The 21,556-nt window shown below is 38.6% G+C and overlaps 1 protein-coding gene across 3 annotated transcripts in view; it reads left to right on the forward strand.

The window, feature by feature from the left end:
• dclk1a (doublecortin-like kinase 1a) overlaps nt 1-20,047 on the forward strand; it is a 77,368-nt gene extending 57,321 nt beyond the window's left edge. Inside the window, exons 1-13 of one of the 3 annotated variants that reach the window (XM_053686822.1) lie at nt 2,732-2,852; nt 4,272-4,360; nt 10,055-10,139; nt 10,499-10,674; nt 10,961-11,080; nt 11,688-11,834; nt 13,185-13,318; nt 14,339-14,416; nt 14,875-14,971; nt 15,322-15,402; nt 15,681-15,794; nt 16,754-16,836; nt 18,475-20,047. In XM_053686822.1, the coding sequence (XP_053542797.1) occupies nt 2,837-2,852; nt 4,272-4,360; nt 10,055-10,139; nt 10,499-10,674; nt 10,961-11,080; nt 11,688-11,834; nt 13,185-13,318; nt 14,339-14,416; nt 14,875-14,971; nt 15,322-15,402; nt 15,681-15,794; nt 16,754-16,836; nt 18,475-18,532 (1,278 nt within the window). In that variant the 5' untranslated portion in view covers nt 2,732-2,836 and the 3' untranslated portion in view covers nt 18,533-20,047. Of the gene's footprint in view, nt 1-2,731; nt 2,853-4,271; nt 4,361-4,568; nt 7,920-10,054; nt 10,140-10,498; nt 10,675-10,960; nt 11,081-11,687; nt 11,835-13,184; nt 13,319-14,338; nt 14,417-14,874; nt 14,972-15,321; nt 15,403-15,680; nt 15,795-16,753; nt 16,837-18,474 lie in introns of those variants that run through there. The other 2 variants (XM_017488331.3, XM_053686823.1) reach the window with 2 other exon arrangements.
• Nucleotides 20,048-21,556: the final 1,509 nt, after the last annotated feature.

Here is a 21,556-nt window from a genome sequence, read left to right on the forward strand (position 1 = left end):
ACCACTACATTATAACATTACCTCAAAGGTAGTCTAATACCTACTCTAATATAATTGACTACAAACTCAAAAGCCTTTAAACATTCAACAGCATTCAATTTCAATTTTTTTTAAATAGATAAATTAAAAAAATAGCTAATACACTCGAACATGTCTAACAGTTGCTGAAATAACTGCTGATAAAAATGTTGTTTTATACAATTTGATTAATCTACAATCACAAATGTAACAACCCCAATTCTGAAAAAGTTGGGACAGTATGGAAAATGCGAATAAAAACAAAGAGGGGTTATTTGTAAATGTACTTTGACTTGTATTTAAACAAAAAATGTATAAAGACAAGGTATTTGATGTTTGACCTAATCAACTGCATAGTTTTTTTGAAGGTAAATGTTTATTTTGAAGTTGATGCATGCAACCCATTCCAAAAAAGCTGGAACAGGGGCAATTTAGGATTAAAAGCGATGTGACAAGTTGAAATAAGAAGGTAATGTGAAACGGGTGAGGCAATCATCTAATAATTGTATATAAGAAGCCTCCAAAAAAAGCCTGGTCCTTCAAGAGCAAGGATAGGTCGAGGCTCGCCAATCTGCCAACAGATGCATCAGTGAATAATCCAACACTTTGAGAACAACATTCACCAAAGACAAATCGGTAGGATTTTGGGCATTTCACCTTCTACAGTGTACAATATAATTAAAAGATTCAAGGGATCTGGTTAAATCTTGGTGCATAAAGGGCAAGGCCGAAATCCACTTCTGAATGTGTGTGATCTCCGATCCCTCAGATGTCACTGTCTTAAAAACTGCCATGAGTCAGTAATGGATATCCTGACATGAGCTCGGGAATACTTTGGTAAACCTTTATCAGTCAACACCATTTGCCGCTGCATCCCCAGATGCAAGTGAAGGCTTTACTATGCAAAGCAGAAGCCATACATCAACAATGTCAACAATGAAGCACTACTGCCTTCTCTGGGCTCAGTCTCATCTGAGATGGACAGTAGCACAGTGGAATCATGTTTTGTAGTTAGACGAGTCAACATTTCACATAGTTTTTGGACAAAACAGCTGTCGTGTTCTTCCGGCCAAAGAGGAAAAAGGCGATCCAAGCTGTTTTCAGTGTCATGTCTAAAAGCGTCTGTCATGGTATGGAGGTGTATCAGTGCCCATGGCATGGGTAACTTGCACATTTGAGAGGACAATGCAGAAGGATATGTACACATTTTGGAGCAACATGTGCTGCCAAACCACGTTCTGCCTGAATTACAAGCGCATAGTTGCGTAAGCAGAGAGTGCAGGTGCTAGCATGGCCTGCCTGCAGTCCTGACCTGTCTCAGATTGACAATGTGTGGCGTATTATGAAGCACTAAATAAGGCAACGAAGGCCCTGTACAATTGTGCAGCTGAAGAAATGCATAAAGGATGAATGGGGGAAAAGTCCATTTGCTAAACTTAACCAGCTGGTGTCTTCAGTGTCCAAACACTTAATGGGTCTTATTAAAAGAAATGGTGATGTTACACAGTGGTAAACAGTTGATTGTCCCAACTTTTTTTGGAGTGTGTTACATACAGTCATCAGATTTATAATGACTGTATATTTTCAAAAATAAATTAAATTCACAAAGTAAAACATCAAATAATGTGTTAGTAATGTGTTTTCAAGTACAGGGTGAATTGAATTTTCAAATGACTCTTTTTGTAGAAAAGAATTGGGGTTGTACAATACCTGTTATTATTTTTAAATATATTGTCTTCTTTGAGCTGACAACTGGGATTAAGGGGATTGGATTGTCCTTTATGGACTTAATGTTACCTCATTAAAAGCCATAATCCTTAATTCCCTAAATAATAACAATCCACTTAAAATGCACTTTATATGAATGAATAATGTAACATTACATATCATGGATGACTTATCTTTAGGAAACTAACTAAAATGACACAAAATACACAGTTAAACAGGGTTCTTGGCCTTTCCTCATGAACTGACTTTTTCGAGACCCTTTCCCTTTACTTATGTTCAGTTCTTTGCTAACATTTCAAGCTCATATCAAAACTGTCATCAAAAGGGGAAACTTGAAATGTAGGCTAATATGCATTAGGGACCAGCATGCCAATGATTTACCATGTGATTTTTTAAGCTAACTTTGAGAACTGCCCATACATTTCCCCCCAGTACTTCTCTGGATTTGTATACTTTCCCAAACTTTCCATGCCAGAGATCTGTGTAAAAAGGATCATGAGTAAACGCTGGAGTGACCACAGTGTAAACCCAGCATGATGCTCTTCCCTGTCTGCAGCACTCTTACTAGTCCCCTTTCTTTTTACATGACTCATGAGCAATATGTTTCTGTATTAAGAAAACATTGACGTGTAGCCCGCCACTGACACAAACTGCTTATTTCATACTCCGTTCCTGACGTGAATTATAGCTTTCATGTGTTCGTAATTTGTTTACCACTTCCATGTAAAAACTACGGTGTACACACACACACGCCTGCGTTTGGTTAATTATGGCAGCGTTTGTTTGTTTTTTTCTTCCTCTGCTGATGGCTTCAGCACCACTGACCGTCTGCCAGTGAGAAAATTCGGCTCTGTTCTACAGCTACCCACACCCGCGCCTCCCACTACGGTGGTGTGTTGCGCATGCGCACGGCTTCTCGTCAGAGACTACGCTAGCAGACCGGCCGCCTACAGTCGCCCACTAGCGCGCGCTCTCCGCTCCGCCCCTTTGGTTCATTCATTCTAATTGCAGCCGGAGCGCTCGAGCGCTCAGAAAGTGAGCGCCGTTTCCTCCTGCCTTTTGGATTAACTGCACTGTGTCTGACTTCAGTATGCTGCAATACGAAGGTAGGAGATTGCCGGTGCTACAAGGATTTCCTTTTCGATTTCGGCTATTTATTGTTTGATTCGCCCTTTTTTTTGGTGCCTTTTGGACTCTCCAGTGTTGAATGAAATGTTTTTTAAAGCGCTGGTTGGGTATACACTATGGGATGTAAGAATGAACTACAGTACTGACATCACATATGTATTTTTAAAAAAAAATACCCCAATCTGGTAATCCTTTGACACAATCTGTATGAATTAATTGTCATTTCCTGACTGCCTCTTTTATCTGTCAGATGTACACACTCTGCTGCATACATCTGATCTTCCATGGTTTCGTACTTCATTTAAAATGAAATATAGTAATCTGGCAATTTAGCTTTTTAAAAGTGTTTCAAATATTAAAGATTCATTTCCTCATGATATCTCATGTCCCTCTGCTTATAGATGTTGCCCGCCCGACCCCTCCCCACTTTTAATTTTTCTTTTTTTATTTCCTGCTCATAATTTCTTTATTCTTTCCCACTTTTCTCATTCTTGATACAATGCCTGTATTAGAGCTTGTGTGTTGTCTGATACCTGACACTGATCTGATACTCACATCCTCTTAGTATCCCAGTCGACTCTCGGCAAGATTCTGTTGTCAAGTCATGTGACAGACAGTGTGCTTCAATTTGTGTCCAGTATTCACGTGCAACATCTGTCACATCAGTCAACATTACACCTTCATGGCATTGATTAAAAGTATATGTACACTGATATAAATACTGATCTGATCTGATCTAATACTGATTGTTTCAGACTAGTATCATCTCAGCTACTGAATTGGCTCGAGTTTTTAGATTCTTTTTTGTTGTGTGGACCAGTACATGGGGCAAAAGTTCAAATTTTGGCCCAGTGTGGCATTGATGAATGTGAATGCGTCTCTGTCTTTATAGATTTCCTGCTGTGTTTAGTAGGTAATAGTTAGTGGGAGGGATGGATTGGTGTTCAAGTGTGGGAAGAAGCAGTGTGGGCAAAACTGTGTGGGTGATGTCTCCTCATCCCATTGCTCTTTATACATGTGGCTTATTTCCTGGAGCCAGGTTTAGGCCTAAAATACTGTATGATTTGTAAAATTTAGTCTAATGTACACTGTCATATTATAGAAAAGTTGTCCATAAGATTGCAGTGAATTTTTTTTTTTTTACTGGTTATTCTGTGAGTTCCTACACTGTAATCTGGTGTGTTTTCTTCACCTCCTGTTTGATAATGTTGCCTGCCCCGTCTTTACACACTGAATTTTCGGTATAACCCAAATAATCGCATGATGCTAATAAGTAAAACTTCCATTCACTGAACATGGTCCTTATTATACTCTTAATGTGTCAAGTCAGATCAAAATTTCAAGTGAATCTTACTTACTGGCCGATAAAACCAACTGTGTTTCTCCTGTGCTCCTAGTGAACGGGACTCCAGCCAGCCAGCTGTCTACACTGAACTGTATGAAATCACCCAGTCCTACTCCAGCCAGTCCAGGGAGCCTAAAGAAGGTACGCACATTATCTCATACTCACATATACTTGCACAACATCATACAGCTCATAGTCAGTTGTATCTGCCTTGACCCTATCTTATGTTCATGTTCATCTCCAATTCCTATTGAATTATTATTATTATTATGTATAATTGGATTATTAATTGTTTTAGACAGCCTTCCCCATTCCAGCCCTTGGTAACACACTCCTTATGTGTTCTCAGGAGAAGGACAAGGCAGGCACCAAACGTGCAGCCTAACTCCACATACTCACTCAGAAGGGAAATAGCAATGGGATACCTAGCAATGGGGAATCTCCTAAACGCTTTCACACACTCTAACACTCATTTGGCCATCAAAGGCATGTGTGAAAGCCCAGCAGATTTGTTCATGGAGACCAACCTCTGCCTTTTAGAAGTTTTGTAATGATGATGTAGACATACTGTCTACTGGTGGTATTAGAGTGTACAACTTGAACGAGCATGCAACTCGTTATGATGTAATGATGTGTGTAATGATGTGTGTAACCACATTGAAGTGTTCCAAATCCTGCTGCATCAGTTAATGATGAGGCAGTAATAGAGTGTCCATGCTCAATCAAGACCCATGTAATTATTTAATTAACTCATTAATCTCTCTCTCTCAGTCTTTATCTCTCTCTGCATTTTTATCAACAGCTCAAAAGCACTAATACTTTGCCCTCATTGTGTGTATAGATTTTCTATCGGTGGCCCAACCTGGCAATGTTTAGTCTTTTCATGTGGTGCCAGTATGTGGTGAAGTCAACAAAATTGAGGTGTGTTAGATTGAAGGATGAATAGAAGACTTCTCTGACATCTTGCGCTGTATTCCAAAAGTGGCCATTGCTGGCTTCACAGGGTGTCTGGAGCTCAATCTTTCCTTGAGTTGCCTGTATATGTTAGGAAAAAATATCCAGGAGAATTTGTGGCACAGCTGTTGCTCAATGATTAAAAAAAAAAAAAAAAACTAACATAAGATTGTCCTAAAACTGAGCGCTGAGATAGAGAGTGTTCCCTGAGATAGAGAAATGACTCTCTATGCTCTCTGAGTTCAGCCTACCCTGTTTCATATTCAGCGCACATATCCGCACCAAACAGTGATCACTGCAAGAGTGCTCGAAGCAAGATGATCTCAGTGTGCTTTGATCTGATGAGGATTGCTTTGCACTTCTTGCTGCTTGCCGCTTCTCCAGAGGACATTTTCAAGCAGTCAGATGATCGTCTCCAAGCAAGGCAGGAATCTTGATCGCTTCACAGCCATCTGCCATATAAGTAGGTCACACTATGATAAGAAGCTCATATTTTGTGAATGGGGGTAAAGAAGATGAAAAGTGCTCCAGCATAAATGCAGCGTTGAGGCACTCCAGAACGGAATGCTCCAGTTTTCTTCTTTGACATTCAGCCACTGATGTGAGCTAGCTGAAAATGGCAGAAAGAGCTTTAAATCTTTTGCGGCCTCTGGGATTTATGCTTAGTTTTAACTCTCCTACTTGTTTGGAGAGTCTATGCTTCATTACTTGAATAATGTGTGGCTCTCTGCAATTAGTCTCCAGTGATTCTTTTGCAATTCATTGCATACATTATGCACAGTACTGATTCTGCACATCTCCTCATTATCTATACACATCAGTTTTATTTGATCTGACCGAGCAGTGAATGTATGCTTAGCACTGAACTATTTATACACATTGATCATTCCTGGGTGATCACACTTATTAATAAACAGTATATGAGATAGGACTGCACATAAATGTCCAGAAAATTTTGTGTCAGAAGGTTTTACGATTAAATACATTTGATGGGGCACAGTGGCTTAGAGGTTTGCATGTTTGCGTCACACCTCTTAGGTTGGGGGTTTGATTCACGCATCCGCCCTGTGTATGTGGAGTTTGCATGTTCTCCCTGTGCTTCGGGGTTTTCCTGCAGGTACTTTGGTTTCCTCCCTCAGACCAAAGACATGTGTTGTAGGCTGATTGGCATCTCTAAATTGTCCGTTGTGTGTGCGATTGCGCCCTTGTGCCCAGAGTCCCCTGGGATAAGCTCCAGGCACCCTGCAACCCTGTCTAGGATAAGCGGTACAGAAAAAGGATGGATGATGTTGCATTAGCAATTTATTTGTTTTTATAATCGATTAAGTGGAATTCCCAACTAATTGACTATTTGACCTTGACTCAAAAACAAAAAGGCATTTGACTGGTAGGTGGCGTTTGTTTTTTTCTGCCTTTACTCAATCTCTATCATACATGCACAAATGATTTACACTTTTATAGACAATGTCGATAATGAAAACAACACCTTTATGGATGCTTGGAGACTAAGATCAGTTGAGGGATGTGTTTCATTGAATGTTAGGTGGCATGTGTTAAGTAGTATTGGAATATTGGTGGTCGTAGACTGAAAAGTGAAATAATTGGAGGAATTTGGAAAATAACTTGGAAGGGTGGAGAGAGGGATGAAGTGTAAGCTGTTACCATAGCAACATCAGATGAATGGAAGAACAAATATGTGAAGAAGAGTGGAGGGCACTAGGGCAGGTAGTGTAGGATGGAGTGATACAGAGTAATGAAGGACTGACGCAACATAAGAAGAGGAATATTAATGAATGAATACAATACAATTCATGTAAAATTTGTGGGGGGTTTTTTGCATCAAAAAATCTACAGCTTGATTCTGGTTTTTGGACTACAGTTGTTCTGTTCAGTGTTTTATAGTTGGTATAGTAGTATAATACATAGTGTGTCCTACTTTTCATAATTACACAAGAGTGGTAACTGCTCTATATGATAGGATAGTGTTTTGTAGTGTTTCAGTCCGTGAGGGGGTTTCCTTCTCTCATAATGTTCTCCAATGCCCTTTGGCTCTGTTTTCCTGGAGAAGCACAGACCAGCAATATGCACAATGTGTCTATAAAGTCACAATCTGTCTCAGTTGGCCAGGTGTCCCAGTCATGGTGATGTTCTGTCAGAAACAAAGCAAAATTTTGAGAGAGACAGAGAGAGAGAGAGACAGACAGACCAAGAGAGAGATACAGAGAGAGACAGACAGAGAGCGAGAGAGAGACAGACAGAGAGAGAGAGACAGACAGACAGAGAGAGACAGACAGAGAGAGAGAGCGAGAGAGAGAGAAAGATGGTCATTACTCATCTAAAACATTTTGCAGGTTGCTGAGTTGTTTGAGCAACAATTTAGAAATTCTTAAGAGAGAGAGAATAGATTACTTTTATTTGCCGTTCAGATTTATTCATGTTTGATGGTCATGTGATCAGTTTTAGTGATGATACACCTTTTGTTCCATTCCATCCCTCCTTTTGTATTTTCTTCATTCTGCCAGTCAAGTCATAGCCCGGCTTTGTACACCACATTGTCTGTTGAGTTGCATGCTCTTCTCATTTGTGTGTATGTTCACACATTTTCATGTCATTTATTTCACAATAATTGATTTAGAAATTTGTCATTTGTTTATTTTCTATTGAAACATTTTTTGTGTGTTTTCTAAAAAAAAAATACATGTGTATCTGTCATCTGTGCATCATACATTAAAGTACATTCCATGCATGTTTTTATGTTTTTGTGAGTCCCTCTTACAGTATCATGAGAAACATCACACTGCACACATGAGATAAGTGGGCATCTATTTCTTGTCTTCTTTTTCTCACACAACTGAGTTACATGTGATGGCTGGGTTTGTTTATTTGATCCTTTTGCTCATTCTTTGCATTTTTCTTTGGTGTGTTTACATTCTTTTAGTTCATTTATTCAATGTTTTCATTAGTATTGATATTTGAATTGTGTATTGTATTATCACTACTTTCATTCCTGCCAGAGTAAGAGTAAATTCTGTTTAGTTTATTTTGATCATTGTGTGTGTGTGTGTGTGTGTGTGTGTGTGTGTGTGTGTGTGTGTGTGTGTGTGTGTGTGTAAATCTTAATGAATAACTTGACAGCATGTGTGAACATGCTGAATATATTAAACAGAACACATTGCACACATTGTGTTGTATATTTGATGATATTGTGAGTGTTTTAGGTGTGTGAATTGGTCTAGTCCAGACTTTGCTGTTCTCCATGTGCTTTTCCCAGAGCACACAGGGAAATGACTCAGTACAGTGTTATTGTAGCTGTCTCAAGTATTGTGGTCTATCCAACTGAATTGCTAACGATCACTAAATTAGTTATATCCAATAAAATAATCACATAAATGTTTTTCATTGTTGTTTCAGTGAAATTATGAACATTGCTGAGTTTAAGTAAGATTCTGGCTGTAACAACAATACAGGCATAGTAGATGCAAATAATGGATTAATGTATGTTCTGCCTGGATTAAAATAAATAATCTCTGGGTTCAGGAAGTGAAATGAAGAAACAAAGACAGTAAGGTTTTGTGTTCTTCTGTCCTTTGTTTCTGAACTGTATTGTTGTAAAGTCTGTACATTAATGTGAAAGTGACGTGAAGTAAGGAACTACGTCATGTTATTGGAAAATAAACTTCAGGGGGATTTATTCAGAGCTGATTATTTTCCAATAACAGCACATCCCGAAGTGCTTTATTCTTCTTATACCACAACAATTAGGCAATACTAATACTATTTTTGTACTAACTATTTTAAAACTTGTTCTCCTATGTATCCATTTGTAGTTATATGTTTAATCTTGTGGAACATCCTCGAAACAAGTTCATCTTACCACTTACGCTGTAACAGTCGCTCCCTCCCTCAGCCCCTCTTTTTTCAAAACACCTTCTGAATCAGAATCGAGAATTCAGCTTCGCTGTGGTATTGGAGATTAGCAGATTCTTTGTGAACTATACTGTTAATCAACCTATAAGTAAAGGAAGTATCACTTGGAATGGGATCAATGGGTTCTTTCATAACTGTCTACACAGGCACAGAATATCATCATATTTGGCAAACTGAGAGACAGGAAACAGGAAATTGTTTTGTATGGGCATGCACTCTGTGTGTGTGTCTCTCTCTCTCTCTCTCTCTCTCTCACACACACACACACACACACACACACACAGATTATTACTATTACTGTTGCTCACTCTGACAGACCTGCAGTTTCCATGGCAACAGAGTTGTGGCCTGCGATCTCAATGAAATGTTACAGAATGCAATATTAAAAGCAGCTCACACACACACACACACACACACACACACACACACACACACACACACACACACACACACTTCACATATCTCTCGGGGCCCAATCTGGTCACTGCCCTTGTCACATATTGTCCAATCCCAGCCTTGTGGTTCTTCCAGCAGTCACATGAACCCAGCATGGTACATTTCTAAATATCCTCAGCACTGATCCAAAGGTTCCCAGAGCTTTGAGATGAAAAAAACAACAACATTTTGCATCCACTGTGTTCTCTTGTTCTCAGTCTCTTTCTAGCTCACTCACTGCTGTCATGACAACCAGCCACTGAGCCACCCAAGGGTTTTGCCTCAGCCTAGTGTTGAGTCTTAGATTTAAAGGTGAGAACAGCTGTGGCACCACTTGGGTAGAAACAACAGACAAACTTAAGAGGAGGAAATCATTGTAAAGATACTGAGGTGAAACAGCTGCCTGCAAAGTGCCTTAGACATTAAACCTGCCACACATATCATCACTCATGTAATTTTCCCGTTTTCTAGTTGTGATAAAGTGCATGTTGTTGATCTCCACTTCTCTGCTTCTCTCAGGGCTCTGAAGAAAACGGCTCTTCCACCTCGCTGGCTTCCACCAAGATCTGCAGCCTGGATGAGGGTGATGGTGCTGTCAGTGATGGTATGAAGTTTTGACATCCTGCATCATTTGTACACATCGCTGTTCATAAATGAGCGCATATCAAAACCATTCAGAATTCTAACTGAGCTCACAGTAACAGCATAATTTGATCTGTTGTATAAAAAGAGCTTTTATTATGTCATCTTTTATCAACTTGGACACATACATGTACAGCTCTTTCAGCAGGGCAAGGAAAGTATGCTTTAAGGGCAGATATATCAGAATTTGCAAGCCTTTGATATGCAGTGAGATCACCTGTCTGCCATGAAGGGTGCTTATGATTTTGACATAATGCCTCTTCTCCATGTAAGATAAATAAATTTGATGAGTTTATATGTGTCTGGTTATCCTCTGATTAGCTGAGCCTGTGGAAGAGAGCACAGCTCCTGCAGTCCCTGCCTCCATCTCTGACCGCTACACATTAGGCCGAATGATCGGCGACGGAAACTTTGCAGTAGTGCATGAGTGTGTGGAGCGCTCTACTGGCCGGGCCTATGCCCTCAAGATCATCAATAAAGGCAAATGCAGAGGAAAAGTGAGTAGAGCACGCTGAACATCACTACTTACTGTTTTTTTTTTTGTTTTTGTTTTTTTAAACAGAGGTTCTGCGCTAAAGTTCTAATCATAAGGATGCTTCATGTACAATGATTACAAGCAGCAAGTCAAGACAGCATATTATCCTCTGATCTGGCCCTCCTGATGCCTTGACCGAAATTCCTTCCTTGACTTTTAGAGCTAGGTTCCTCTCATCTCGGAGCTTCTTCAAAGTTGAGGATCACGCTTTAATACTGTATTGCTTTTCTCTGTGCACCCGCACCCAGGAGCAAATGATCCAGAACGAGGTGGCTATTCTGCGGAGAGTTAAACATCCCAACATCGTGCTGCTGATTGAGGAGATGGACACATACAGTGAGCTCTACCTTGTCATGGAGCTTGTCAAGGTGCGCACATTATATGATGCATATCTTTTAGTGGTACTTTTGGAAAGTAAAGAATCAATTCACAAGTAACATGTCAGATGCGATCTTGCATCTTCATAGTAATTAGGGTGCTTAGGTGAAATACTCAAACTTTATGTCCTCCTCAGCATATTTCTAAACATGTACACATGTACAAATGTCGCAATTCAGGGCAATGAAAAGGCCATACAGTAACCTTTACTCAGTCTAAATGCTAGTCTCGACAAATTTAGAGAAACAGGACAGAAAGGAGCACGCAGATTTTGGAAGGCCTTTTACGTTTGATGTCTCGTATCGTTGGTCCTTACAGTACAGCTGGCTCAGTCCAGCACAGCTCTATATAAAGCTGCTGCTCTAGTTAGCCTTCTCTGTGAGGGGATTTCAGCAAACCAGGCCACTGTAAACTTTATGCTCATGTTATTTATCAACAACAAGCTACTGTGAAGTACAAATGAATGAACTAATGACCTTGACATGTGTGTACTTAATAGGCTTTTGTATTATGACAGGTTAAAAAAGGTGGACAGTTTCCTGTTAGTCTGAAACTTTGCAGATATTTATTGTGTTGTTGTGTCTTGCTTGTCCACAGGGGGGCGACCTCTTTGATGCTATTACCTCTGCGACCAGATACACAGAGAGGGATGCCAGTGGCATGCTGTATAACCTGGCCAATGCAATTAAATATCTACACAGCCTTAACATCGTCCATAGAGACATTAAACCAGAGAACCTATTGGTAAGTGGATCATTTGAACCTTACTTTCTGCGATAGTGGTTAGCATGTTGCCTTGCAGCTCCAGGGTTGGGGGTTCGATTCCCACCTCTGCCCTGGGTGTGTGTGTGTGCGTGTGATTGTGTCCTGCAATGGGTTGGTGCCCCGTACACGATGTACCCCACCTTGTTCTCCGAGTTCCCTGGGATAGGCTCCAGGCTCCCCCACAACCCTGTGTAGGATAAGTGGTACAGAAAATGGATGGATGGATAGATGGAAATGTAACTAAACGTGATCCTTTTTTTTTTTACTGCCAAATTCTATTTCATCATCAATATAAGCCTTTTGTACTCATGATTATACAACGTTATACACAGTGGCAGGAGTCTCATCTATGAAAGTGTTTTTCAGCAAGAATGAAAAAGAAAGAAAGATAGATGTGTGAATTAATAGTTGAATAGATGATTGAATGAATTAAGGAAAGGAATAACGAAATGCAGTAAAGCAGGTGGATGACTCTGACTGTCAGTGCCGTCCTTCCTCTCTCCTTCTCCTGGAGCCTGACTGTGTGATCTCACTGTCACAGGGGAGGAAGTGAGACATGACTCACAAACTGACAGTCATACTGCACCCTGAGCACAGACTAAATCACTTCAAACACATGCCATTCTGAAACAGAATCAGTGTGTGAGTGTGTGTGTGTGTGTGTGCCCTGGCCTCAGCACCCAACGATGATTAAGAGAGAGAGGCCATAAATAAATGCAATTCTGCCGGAACATTATTCACACTATGTGGGTATATTAATGTTCTCAAATGTTCTACCACAAGGATTAGCATGGCTTAGCGTTTATAATATAATGATTAGAATTATAGTCAATTATTACATTGCCATTACATCGAAACCATGCACTAGTTCCATGGCATATGTGATTGTGGGCACATCTTCACTGTGGCTGTGAAATTTAATCAGTGAAAAGTGAAATGGGCACTGAGTCAGTGGCTCTCACCTCATGTTGGTGGTAATTGCATGCATTAGTAAAAACTTTGCTACCATCCTCACTCCAAATGGGGCTTTTTTTCTCTTTTTTTTTCTTTTCAGATGCCACTCTTTGAGACATTATGCAACCAAACAGAGCAGAGAAAGTGGAATGTGTTAGTGGCAGCAGTCTGTCTTTCTATTTTAGCATAAGTTAAACTCAGGCTAATGAACATGGAAGGGATGGGGGTTCAAAGGACAGCAGTGATTCAACATTTCAGTATCGCCTCAGTTGGCACGTGTCTTGAAGTCACATTCATGTTTGAAGTAGTTCATTAGAAATGGTGCAAGTGTGAAACATGTCCGATCTAAACATTAACACTGTTGTTCTCATTCAGGTGTATGAGCACCAGGATGGCAGTAAGTCTCTAAAGCTGGGAGACTTTGGCTTGGCCACAGTGGTAGATGGGCCACTCTACACCGTCTGCGGGACTCCCACTTATGTAGCACCTGAGATTATTGCAGAGACCGGGTGAGACTCTGCTCACTGATAACACTGCTCATGTCTGAGCTTAGGCTTTGGTTTTAAAGATCTAAATAAAGCATTCTGTAGATATGCTACATTTACTGTATTACCAGCAACATTTCTTAAATGACATGTTAAATGATCAACTCTGTATTTGTTCATTTCATTGTGTTCTGTTTACTGTTTTTAAATTGCTTTATAATTAATTTGTATTAATTTATCACAAATGTATTCATTTTCATTTTCAAATTCATTTAATTTGGTTTGATTGCATATTATAATTAAATTTTATTCTGTATTTTTATACAAAGTTCTATAATGTAATTATATATATTATATTCATTTATATTGTTTATATTAATTTTTTGTTTGTTTTGTTTTAAAACCAAGTTAAGTAATGAATAAATACAAGGTCTGAATAATATGTATATACACTATATGGACAAAAGTTTGCAGATCAGACCTGACCTGAACATCACACCCGTATTTCGAACATCCATTTCCAGATGTAGTTCCCCCCTCTGCTGTTGCAATAACCTAAACTCTTCTGGGAAGACTTTCTACTAGATTTTGGAGCGTGGCTGTGGGAATTTGTCCATTCAGCCACAAGAGCATTAGTGAGGATAGGCACTGATGTCCGGTGAGGAGGCCTGGGGTGCAGTCAGCGTTCACATATTCAGTGTGGTTGAGGTCAGGGCTCTGTGCAGGCCACTGGATTTCTTCCAGTCCAAACTCAGCAAACCATGTCTTCATGGAGCTCACTTTGTGCACAGGGGCATTGTCATACTGGAACACGTTTGGGCCTCTTAGTTCCAATGAAAGGAAACTGTAATGCTACAGCACACAAAGACATCCTATACAATTGTGTGCTTCCAAATTTATGGCAACAGACTGGGGAAGAACCACATATGGGTGTGATGGTCAGGTGTCCACAAACTTTTGGACATATAGTGTAGCATATTTACTGTAACTGAACAGCATTATTATCTCATTTTAGACTAAGCTCTTCTTCTTCTCTTACTATAGCTATGGCCTTAAGGTTGATATTTGGGCAGCTGGAGTTATCACATACATCCTACTGTGTGGCTTCCCACCCTTCCGAGGGTGAGTTTATTATGTGTTTTTTATATTGAAGCAATTATAAATGGTTCAGAATATTGTTTTATACTCTCAGGACCGAGAATTTGATCACTCATAACATCATGATCATTGTGCTGATTGTGCCTGACTTACACAAGACACAATATTCTTCACCTTTTATACAAACTGATCAAAATGCGGGAATGTGTACAGAGTGGTGTTTTCATTCAAACCAAGCTGAGAGCATGTGCTGGATGTGGTGCATTGTTGGTTATCTGAATTATTTTGGATGCTGTTTTGTGGGAATGTTTCACAGAATTATGATGTGCGATGTGTGCTAGCCAGTGTAGGAAGTGTAATAGACATGAGTTATGTAAGACAGCAGGAGCAGCACAGCCCCCTTATGTTTCCTGGATGTACTACAATTCATAGCTTCTTATTTTTTTAACTGTCATTTTCGGCAATTTGTCACTTTTTCACAGGAGTGCAGATGACCAGGAGGCACTGTTTGACCAGATTCTGCTGGGCCAGTTAGAATTCCCTCTCCCATACTGGGACAATGTGTCGGACTCAGCCAAGGTGTGTGATGGAAAACATTCAGTAATTCCATCCATCAGTCAGTCACTTTGTATTTTTGGGACTTGTTTGGTATAAATGTCTCTATTGCTTTTAAGACAGATTTGCAAAAGGGCTTCCATCAAAAAATGTGATGCTGCATGAAACAGCTGTAACAGCTGTTCTCACTTTAACACTGCTAGCATTCAGAAATGTCTTAAGAACTTCTGTTCAAACAGCTCAGCAACCTGCAAAATGTTTTAATGAGCACTGACCATCTTTCGCTCTCTCTCTCTCTTTCTCTCTCTCTCTCTCTCTTGCTCTGTGTGTGTGTGTGTGTGTGTGTGTGTGTGTGTGTGTGTGTGTGCGTGCAGGAGCTGATTATATCCATGCTGCAGGTGGAAGTAGATCAGAGATACACAGCTGTGCAGGTGCTGGAACACCCCTGGGTCACTGTGAGTATCTCATGATGATACTGCTCTGTAGAAAAATACAACCAGTACCTTTAATAACTCTAAATAACCTTCACCTGAGTTAACTCGATATAGTTTACATATATCCGAAATCAATCAGTGAGTAACATACATTGGATAAGAGTGTGTCAAATGTGACAAATCTGCAACTTATAAAACACACTGACTTGCTCAGTAATTTCCTTCACAACTCAGCCGTACTAGTAAAATATCAAGTATCATTTGCTTCTATAATATAAGATTGCACATTACATCCACAGGATGACGGTTTATCAGAGAACGAGCACCAGCTGTCAGTGGCAGGAAAGATCAAGAAGCACTTTAACACAAGCCCCAGGCCCAGCTACACCACGTCAGAAATGAACGTCATCACGGTGAGAGCTGCTCTCTCGTCAGCTCTATGATGAAATAGTTATATGATTATATCACATTATGTCATACCAGTAATTATACCACAGCACTGTCCTCGATTCTCGGAAGAGGGTTAATTAAGTTTCTATAACAGCAATTCTGAAAGTAGTTCCTGCTGTAATTCACAGGTTCATATTAACGTGTTTATTCTAATACTTTACCGTTTCCTATAGTATAGTATACTCATTAAGAGAGATGGTGGATCCTCCATATAATCTAAGATTACTAATAAATGGATGTCAAAATGTATATAATAATTCATTTGGCGAAGCCTTATGTAAAGAGATATTTATTTAACATCCAGCATCAAAACATTGTAACAGTTAGTCTTAAGGTCGGGACAGTCTTCAGGATAGTTAGGGTTAGTTTTAGGGTTATTAACATCAAGAGAAAATAAAAAAGAAGCTGGCGAGGAAACGACTGTTCAGAGCTGTTATAATCGCTCTGACGATACAATATAGTAAATAAATAAAAGATAATGAAGAAACCACTAATGTTAATGAACTAAAAAATATGCCACACAAAATGTTGTGTGGTGAGTTACTTGAAATTACACAACGGGTTATTAAAAAAGAATATCATTGAATCACAACAAATGAAAACTGCATTTCCCTTAGTTTTAGTCACCTGCTAAATGCTGTTAATAAGAAAACATGTAAAACATGCATTCCTATAGTATTATCTGTCACTTAATGTTTACAAATGAATGTAGTAAAGGTGCATTAGGGAAATGGGTTTACTACTATACTACTACAGTACTATAGCAGGATGTGTTATATATATATATATATATATATATATATATATATATATATATATATATATATATATATATATATATATATATATATATATATATATATATATAGGGTGTTATGTGTGAGGGCTTTGTGTTGAGTTGTACTGGTTTCTCTTTGCATAGCTCAATCATGACTTTGGCATCCAGAGATCAGGATCATTGGACTTCTATCAGCACCCGAATGTACTGGGAATGTACTGGATAAGGTAAAGATTGCCCCTGCTTCTAACAGCAAGTCTGATTGTGTTCTGTGGCATATCACTTATGCACACTTCTATGGATGTTTTATCATCAGTTTAAATTTCTAACATTTACTTCATGATGATTTTGTTTGATGCTGTAAATATTTGCATTGTTTGTTCTGCAGGGTAAAATATATAATAATTTTTAAAAAAAAATTTAAATTTGCACCTCTGGGGAAACCATTAAAGGTTCTCTGTAGAACCATAAACAGAGGTTCCATTTTAGAGAGGGGTTTGATATATATAGTTTGTGTTGTGATTCTAGACATTATAATAATAATAATAATAATAGTAATAATAATAATAATAATAATAATAATATTCAAGTTAATTGGTATTTACCAGGCTACAGTGCCCTCCATTAATATTGGCACCCTTGGTAAATATGAGCAAAGGCTGTGAAAATTTGTCTTTATTGTTAAAACTTTTGATCTTTTGTTTAAAAAAAAATTCACAAAAATACTCTACTCTCATGGATATCGAACAATTGCAAACAAAAGAGGTTTATCAAAAAAAAAAAAAAAAAAAAAAAAATATATATATATATATATATATATATATATATATATATATATATATATATATATAATATATAACTTTCAGCTGTTTGCAATGAACAAATCAAACAAAAGCAACTGAAATAGTTCAACACAACGAACGCTTCAAGTGGTTTCCCAAAATTCAACTGAAAATGCAACTTATAATGATTTCTCCAGTTTCAAAGTTATTCAACCCTCTGTATATAATCCCTCACACCAGCACAAATATGCAAAACAGGTGTTGTCTGAAGCACACCTGATGCACCTAATCAAGGGCTTCATTAGTTGCACCAGATGTGCTTGAGCTGGAACACATGAAATACCTTGACTGGCTAGGGGCAGAACATATATGAAATACCTGGTTGGTTCAGAAAAAGGAAGCTATCAACAGCTGCAACCAGATTTCTGAGAAGGCAGGTTGTGAAAAACCCTCGAGTGACTGCAAAATACCTGCAGCAATACAGTCACTGAAGCCATTGCTCATGAGGAATGGGCTAAGATTCCTCAGGAATGCTGCCAGAAGCTGGTGTCTGGCTATGCATCTCATTTGCAGCAGGTCATAACAGCAAAAGGGTGCTCTACTAAGTACTAAAGATGCTTACCATGAAGGGGTTGAATAATTTTAAGACTGGAGAAGTCATTATAAGTTGCATTTTCAGTTGAATTTGGGGAAACCATTTGAAGCATTCCTTGTGTTGAATTATTTCAATTGTTTTTGTTTAATTTGTTCATTGCAAACAGCTGAAAGTCTGTAAATGTTGACAATAAATTTGCAATGGGGGTTGAATCATTTTGATTGCAACTGTAATATACTCAGAAATAATCAAAGTTTTCACCTTCAGATTGAATCACCACTTTCCAAATACTATGTATTCTGGATATTCTTTTTATTAGAGCATCATTATTAGTGCTATACACAGTTTCTCTGCCATGAGCTTTCTGTTGAGTTAAAACACAATTTCATTATGATTATGAGTATTGATAGATTTTTTTTTCAGCGGTGCCCTTGTTCCATACAAAGCTAAGTCTCTAATGACTAAAATTTCTCTCTGTCCCTCTCCAGGCCACCGCTCTTGATAAGGAGAGGCAGATTCTCAGATGAGGACGCCACCAGAATGTAAGCAGAGAGCCTTGCACCGCCCAGCCGTTCTGTAGCCTCCCCTTTCCACTCTCGTCCTCCGTTCTCTGTCTTGCTCTCCAAACGGTCCCCTTCAGTCCCACCTCCTCCACATGCACGTCTGAGTCTGAAGACTTTTCCGGCCGCTCCAGTGAGACTGTCTGCTCCCCCAGCTCTCCCTTCTAGGGTCTGAGTAAAGGTGGTGAGTGCAGAAGGAGAAGAAGGGTTTATGAGGATTCAGAACGTGGCAGTGTGGAATTCATCTGAGACATTTTGTAAAGTGTGGACTTTGTTTCCCAGCTAGGAATTGGGAATACAGTTTGTCAGGACTGGCAATGAATTCTTTGAATTGAACCATTTCATTAATTCAGTTTTTTATTTCTCAGTTAAAAGAAGTTAGCCTAAAGCTTCTGTACACTGATTTCATGTATTTTTGGCCCAGTCTTGCTGAATGTTCCAGGCGATTTTGTGGATGGACCAGCTAATTAGCAGTTCATTAGCAGTTAATTGGTCATTTGTAATGATTGATTATTTGAAGGTGCAGAGCCACAGGCACACTGACTTTGTCCACCTGATCTCTACACTCTGGAAACAAAGCACCTGTCTTCTGTGTGGAAAAACTCTTTCTTCCCCATCACAATAACACCTTGTCTTAATTTCAGCACTTTGCTCTCCTTCTCTCCGAAACTGCAGCTGAAGGTGCTATCTAGCACAGAGAGTAGGCTCGCATGTGAGATGGGGACCGTTTTTTTTGTAATCGGTGTAAATAATATGATTTCAATTATTTTGATATTGACACTATATTTCTTTAACTTAACTAGCGAGTATAGCAATTGCATATGTCATCATTTCACTGTACATAACCGTCTCAAGCACAAAAGCAATGAGCTTGTAGGAAAGATGTCTGTAACTTTCCTTGGAAGCGCTTGTGTCCATGATATTCAGTGTGTCGCTGTTCCTATGTTGGTAATCTATAACAGAAATCAATGTAGAGATAGTGGAGTATCTAAGGAAGCTGAAATTCAGGTTTAAGGGGCAGAAGTTTTGGGTTTGAATGGTAGATAGGATTTGAAATATTAGTGATAAATTGTATTGGGAATAAAACTAGTGTAGCTGTCAGTCGAATCAGTGTATGGACATCAGTTATCATCACATCACATCACTCATTCTTTTTCTTTTGTTTGATTAAAACTGAGCATTTGGTTAGGAGGTGATGAGAAAGTGTGAGGAAATTGAAAAAATGATAAACACCACTCTGTCTGTCAAGTCAACAAAAATGCATCTTAACCTGCATTTGCACCAGCGACTGTGCCATGGCTTTAAGGACCCTAACTGCTTCTGTTCATTACTCATAATCAGAACAATATGATTAATGCAAAAGAAATCCCTAGTTTTGTGTACTTCTACAGCCACTGCTAGACCGATTTTACTTGTATTTACATAATTTGCACCCTTGTCTGACATGATGAAATCAGCTATACTGTGTGCCTGGTTCACACCAAAAACAATAAAGACATAATTCTGAAAAAGTGTGATTTTGCATGTTTGTTTTTCTTTATTTTATCATTTTCCTGTTTTTTTGTTAGCTGAATGGATTTATGAAGCAGAATTGATCCGTCACTTATTAAAGCATATTACTTACTGTATGTTCACTTGACAAAAACACAAATGTTTAATATTAGTATGAATGACCGAGGCAGATGATTTCCTAAAATGTTTTTGTTGAAATCAATCAATTTAGTTGTATATTCTAGACAAGGAGGAGCTGTATGTAAACCTCTATATCAATATGCATTGTAAGCAGTCCAATTTTCTGTCCATGTAATACAATCTATCTGAGAAAATCTTTACTACAAGAAAATACTGGAACGTTTTGGTTTGGGTCCACTTGTACTCTTCGAGATTCTCTTTAAATCAATACAGAATTACTCAGACCGATCCAACTTACAATGAAACTTTTCTATCCTGATGGGCATGGTCTCATCTATGATGACTGCACCCCTATCCAGAGGGAACGGGGACTCACCGAATAATTTGATGGGGATGTAAATGATGTGAATCATATGCGATGGCCTTTACAGGCACAAGATCCCAATCCATTTGCCTGACGTCAGACAGCGCTATCACATCATCAGTACACAGTCTTTTAGAAGAATGGTGTTGATCCCACCGGAGACTGTAGAATCTATGTCAAGGTACATCGGAGCTGTTCTGGTGCCTCCACAGTGGCACACCACCTTACTAAGATACTTTGTGTAGGTTTTTCCTTTAATTTATCGTCTCTACGTGTCCAAATACCACTAAAATATTCTTCATATAAGTTGAATTGGATAATTTTGAAACTAATGTTCAAAGAAAAAACTAAACATGTATACATCAGTATATTTAAGCTTAAAATATTATTAACTGACCATCAATATGAAAGAATATATTCAAACAAACATTAAAATATGCTTTTATTTTTAAACATCCCAATGAAATGCTGCATGTAATGCTACTGTACTGAACAAGATGGCCAAAAGCACACTGATTTTGAACTTCATTAGGATATTTAATGTTTAGTATATGTATATGCATGTATAGTGTTCTGCACAGACTAAGCAATAATCACACACTAGGAGTTTAAAAAAAAAAAAAAAAAAAAAAAAAAGTCATGTTGTGTATTACAGCTCTCTGGTAAAGAACCTCAGCAGGTCACAAAAATAGAGACACACCTGACAGGCATGTTTTGGTTGGTTTTATTGTAAATACGACAAAAAGAAAACAATTGTATTTTACAGTTATTGATCTTTATATATTGGCATGAATGAATTTTGAACATTTGAAGAGATGCCTCCTGTCAGTTTCTGCCTTATTCACGTTGCTGCAAATGCATGAATCAGCAGATGGGGCTCGAGTTCATGAGTTAGATTAAAATGTCTTTCCTTCAATTTTTTCACCAATAACTGTACCTCTCCTCTCTACAAACAATAAACAAAACAATAAATTAGAGACATAAGCAATAATCAAGTCACCATGGAAAAATAAA

This window comes from Ictalurus punctatus, chromosome 16, assembly GCF_001660625.3.
Source record: "Ictalurus punctatus breed USDA103 chromosome 16, Coco_2.0, whole genome shotgun sequence".
In the NCBI taxonomy this organism is placed as follows: Eukaryota; Metazoa; Chordata; class Actinopteri; order Siluriformes; family Ictaluridae; genus Ictalurus; species Ictalurus punctatus.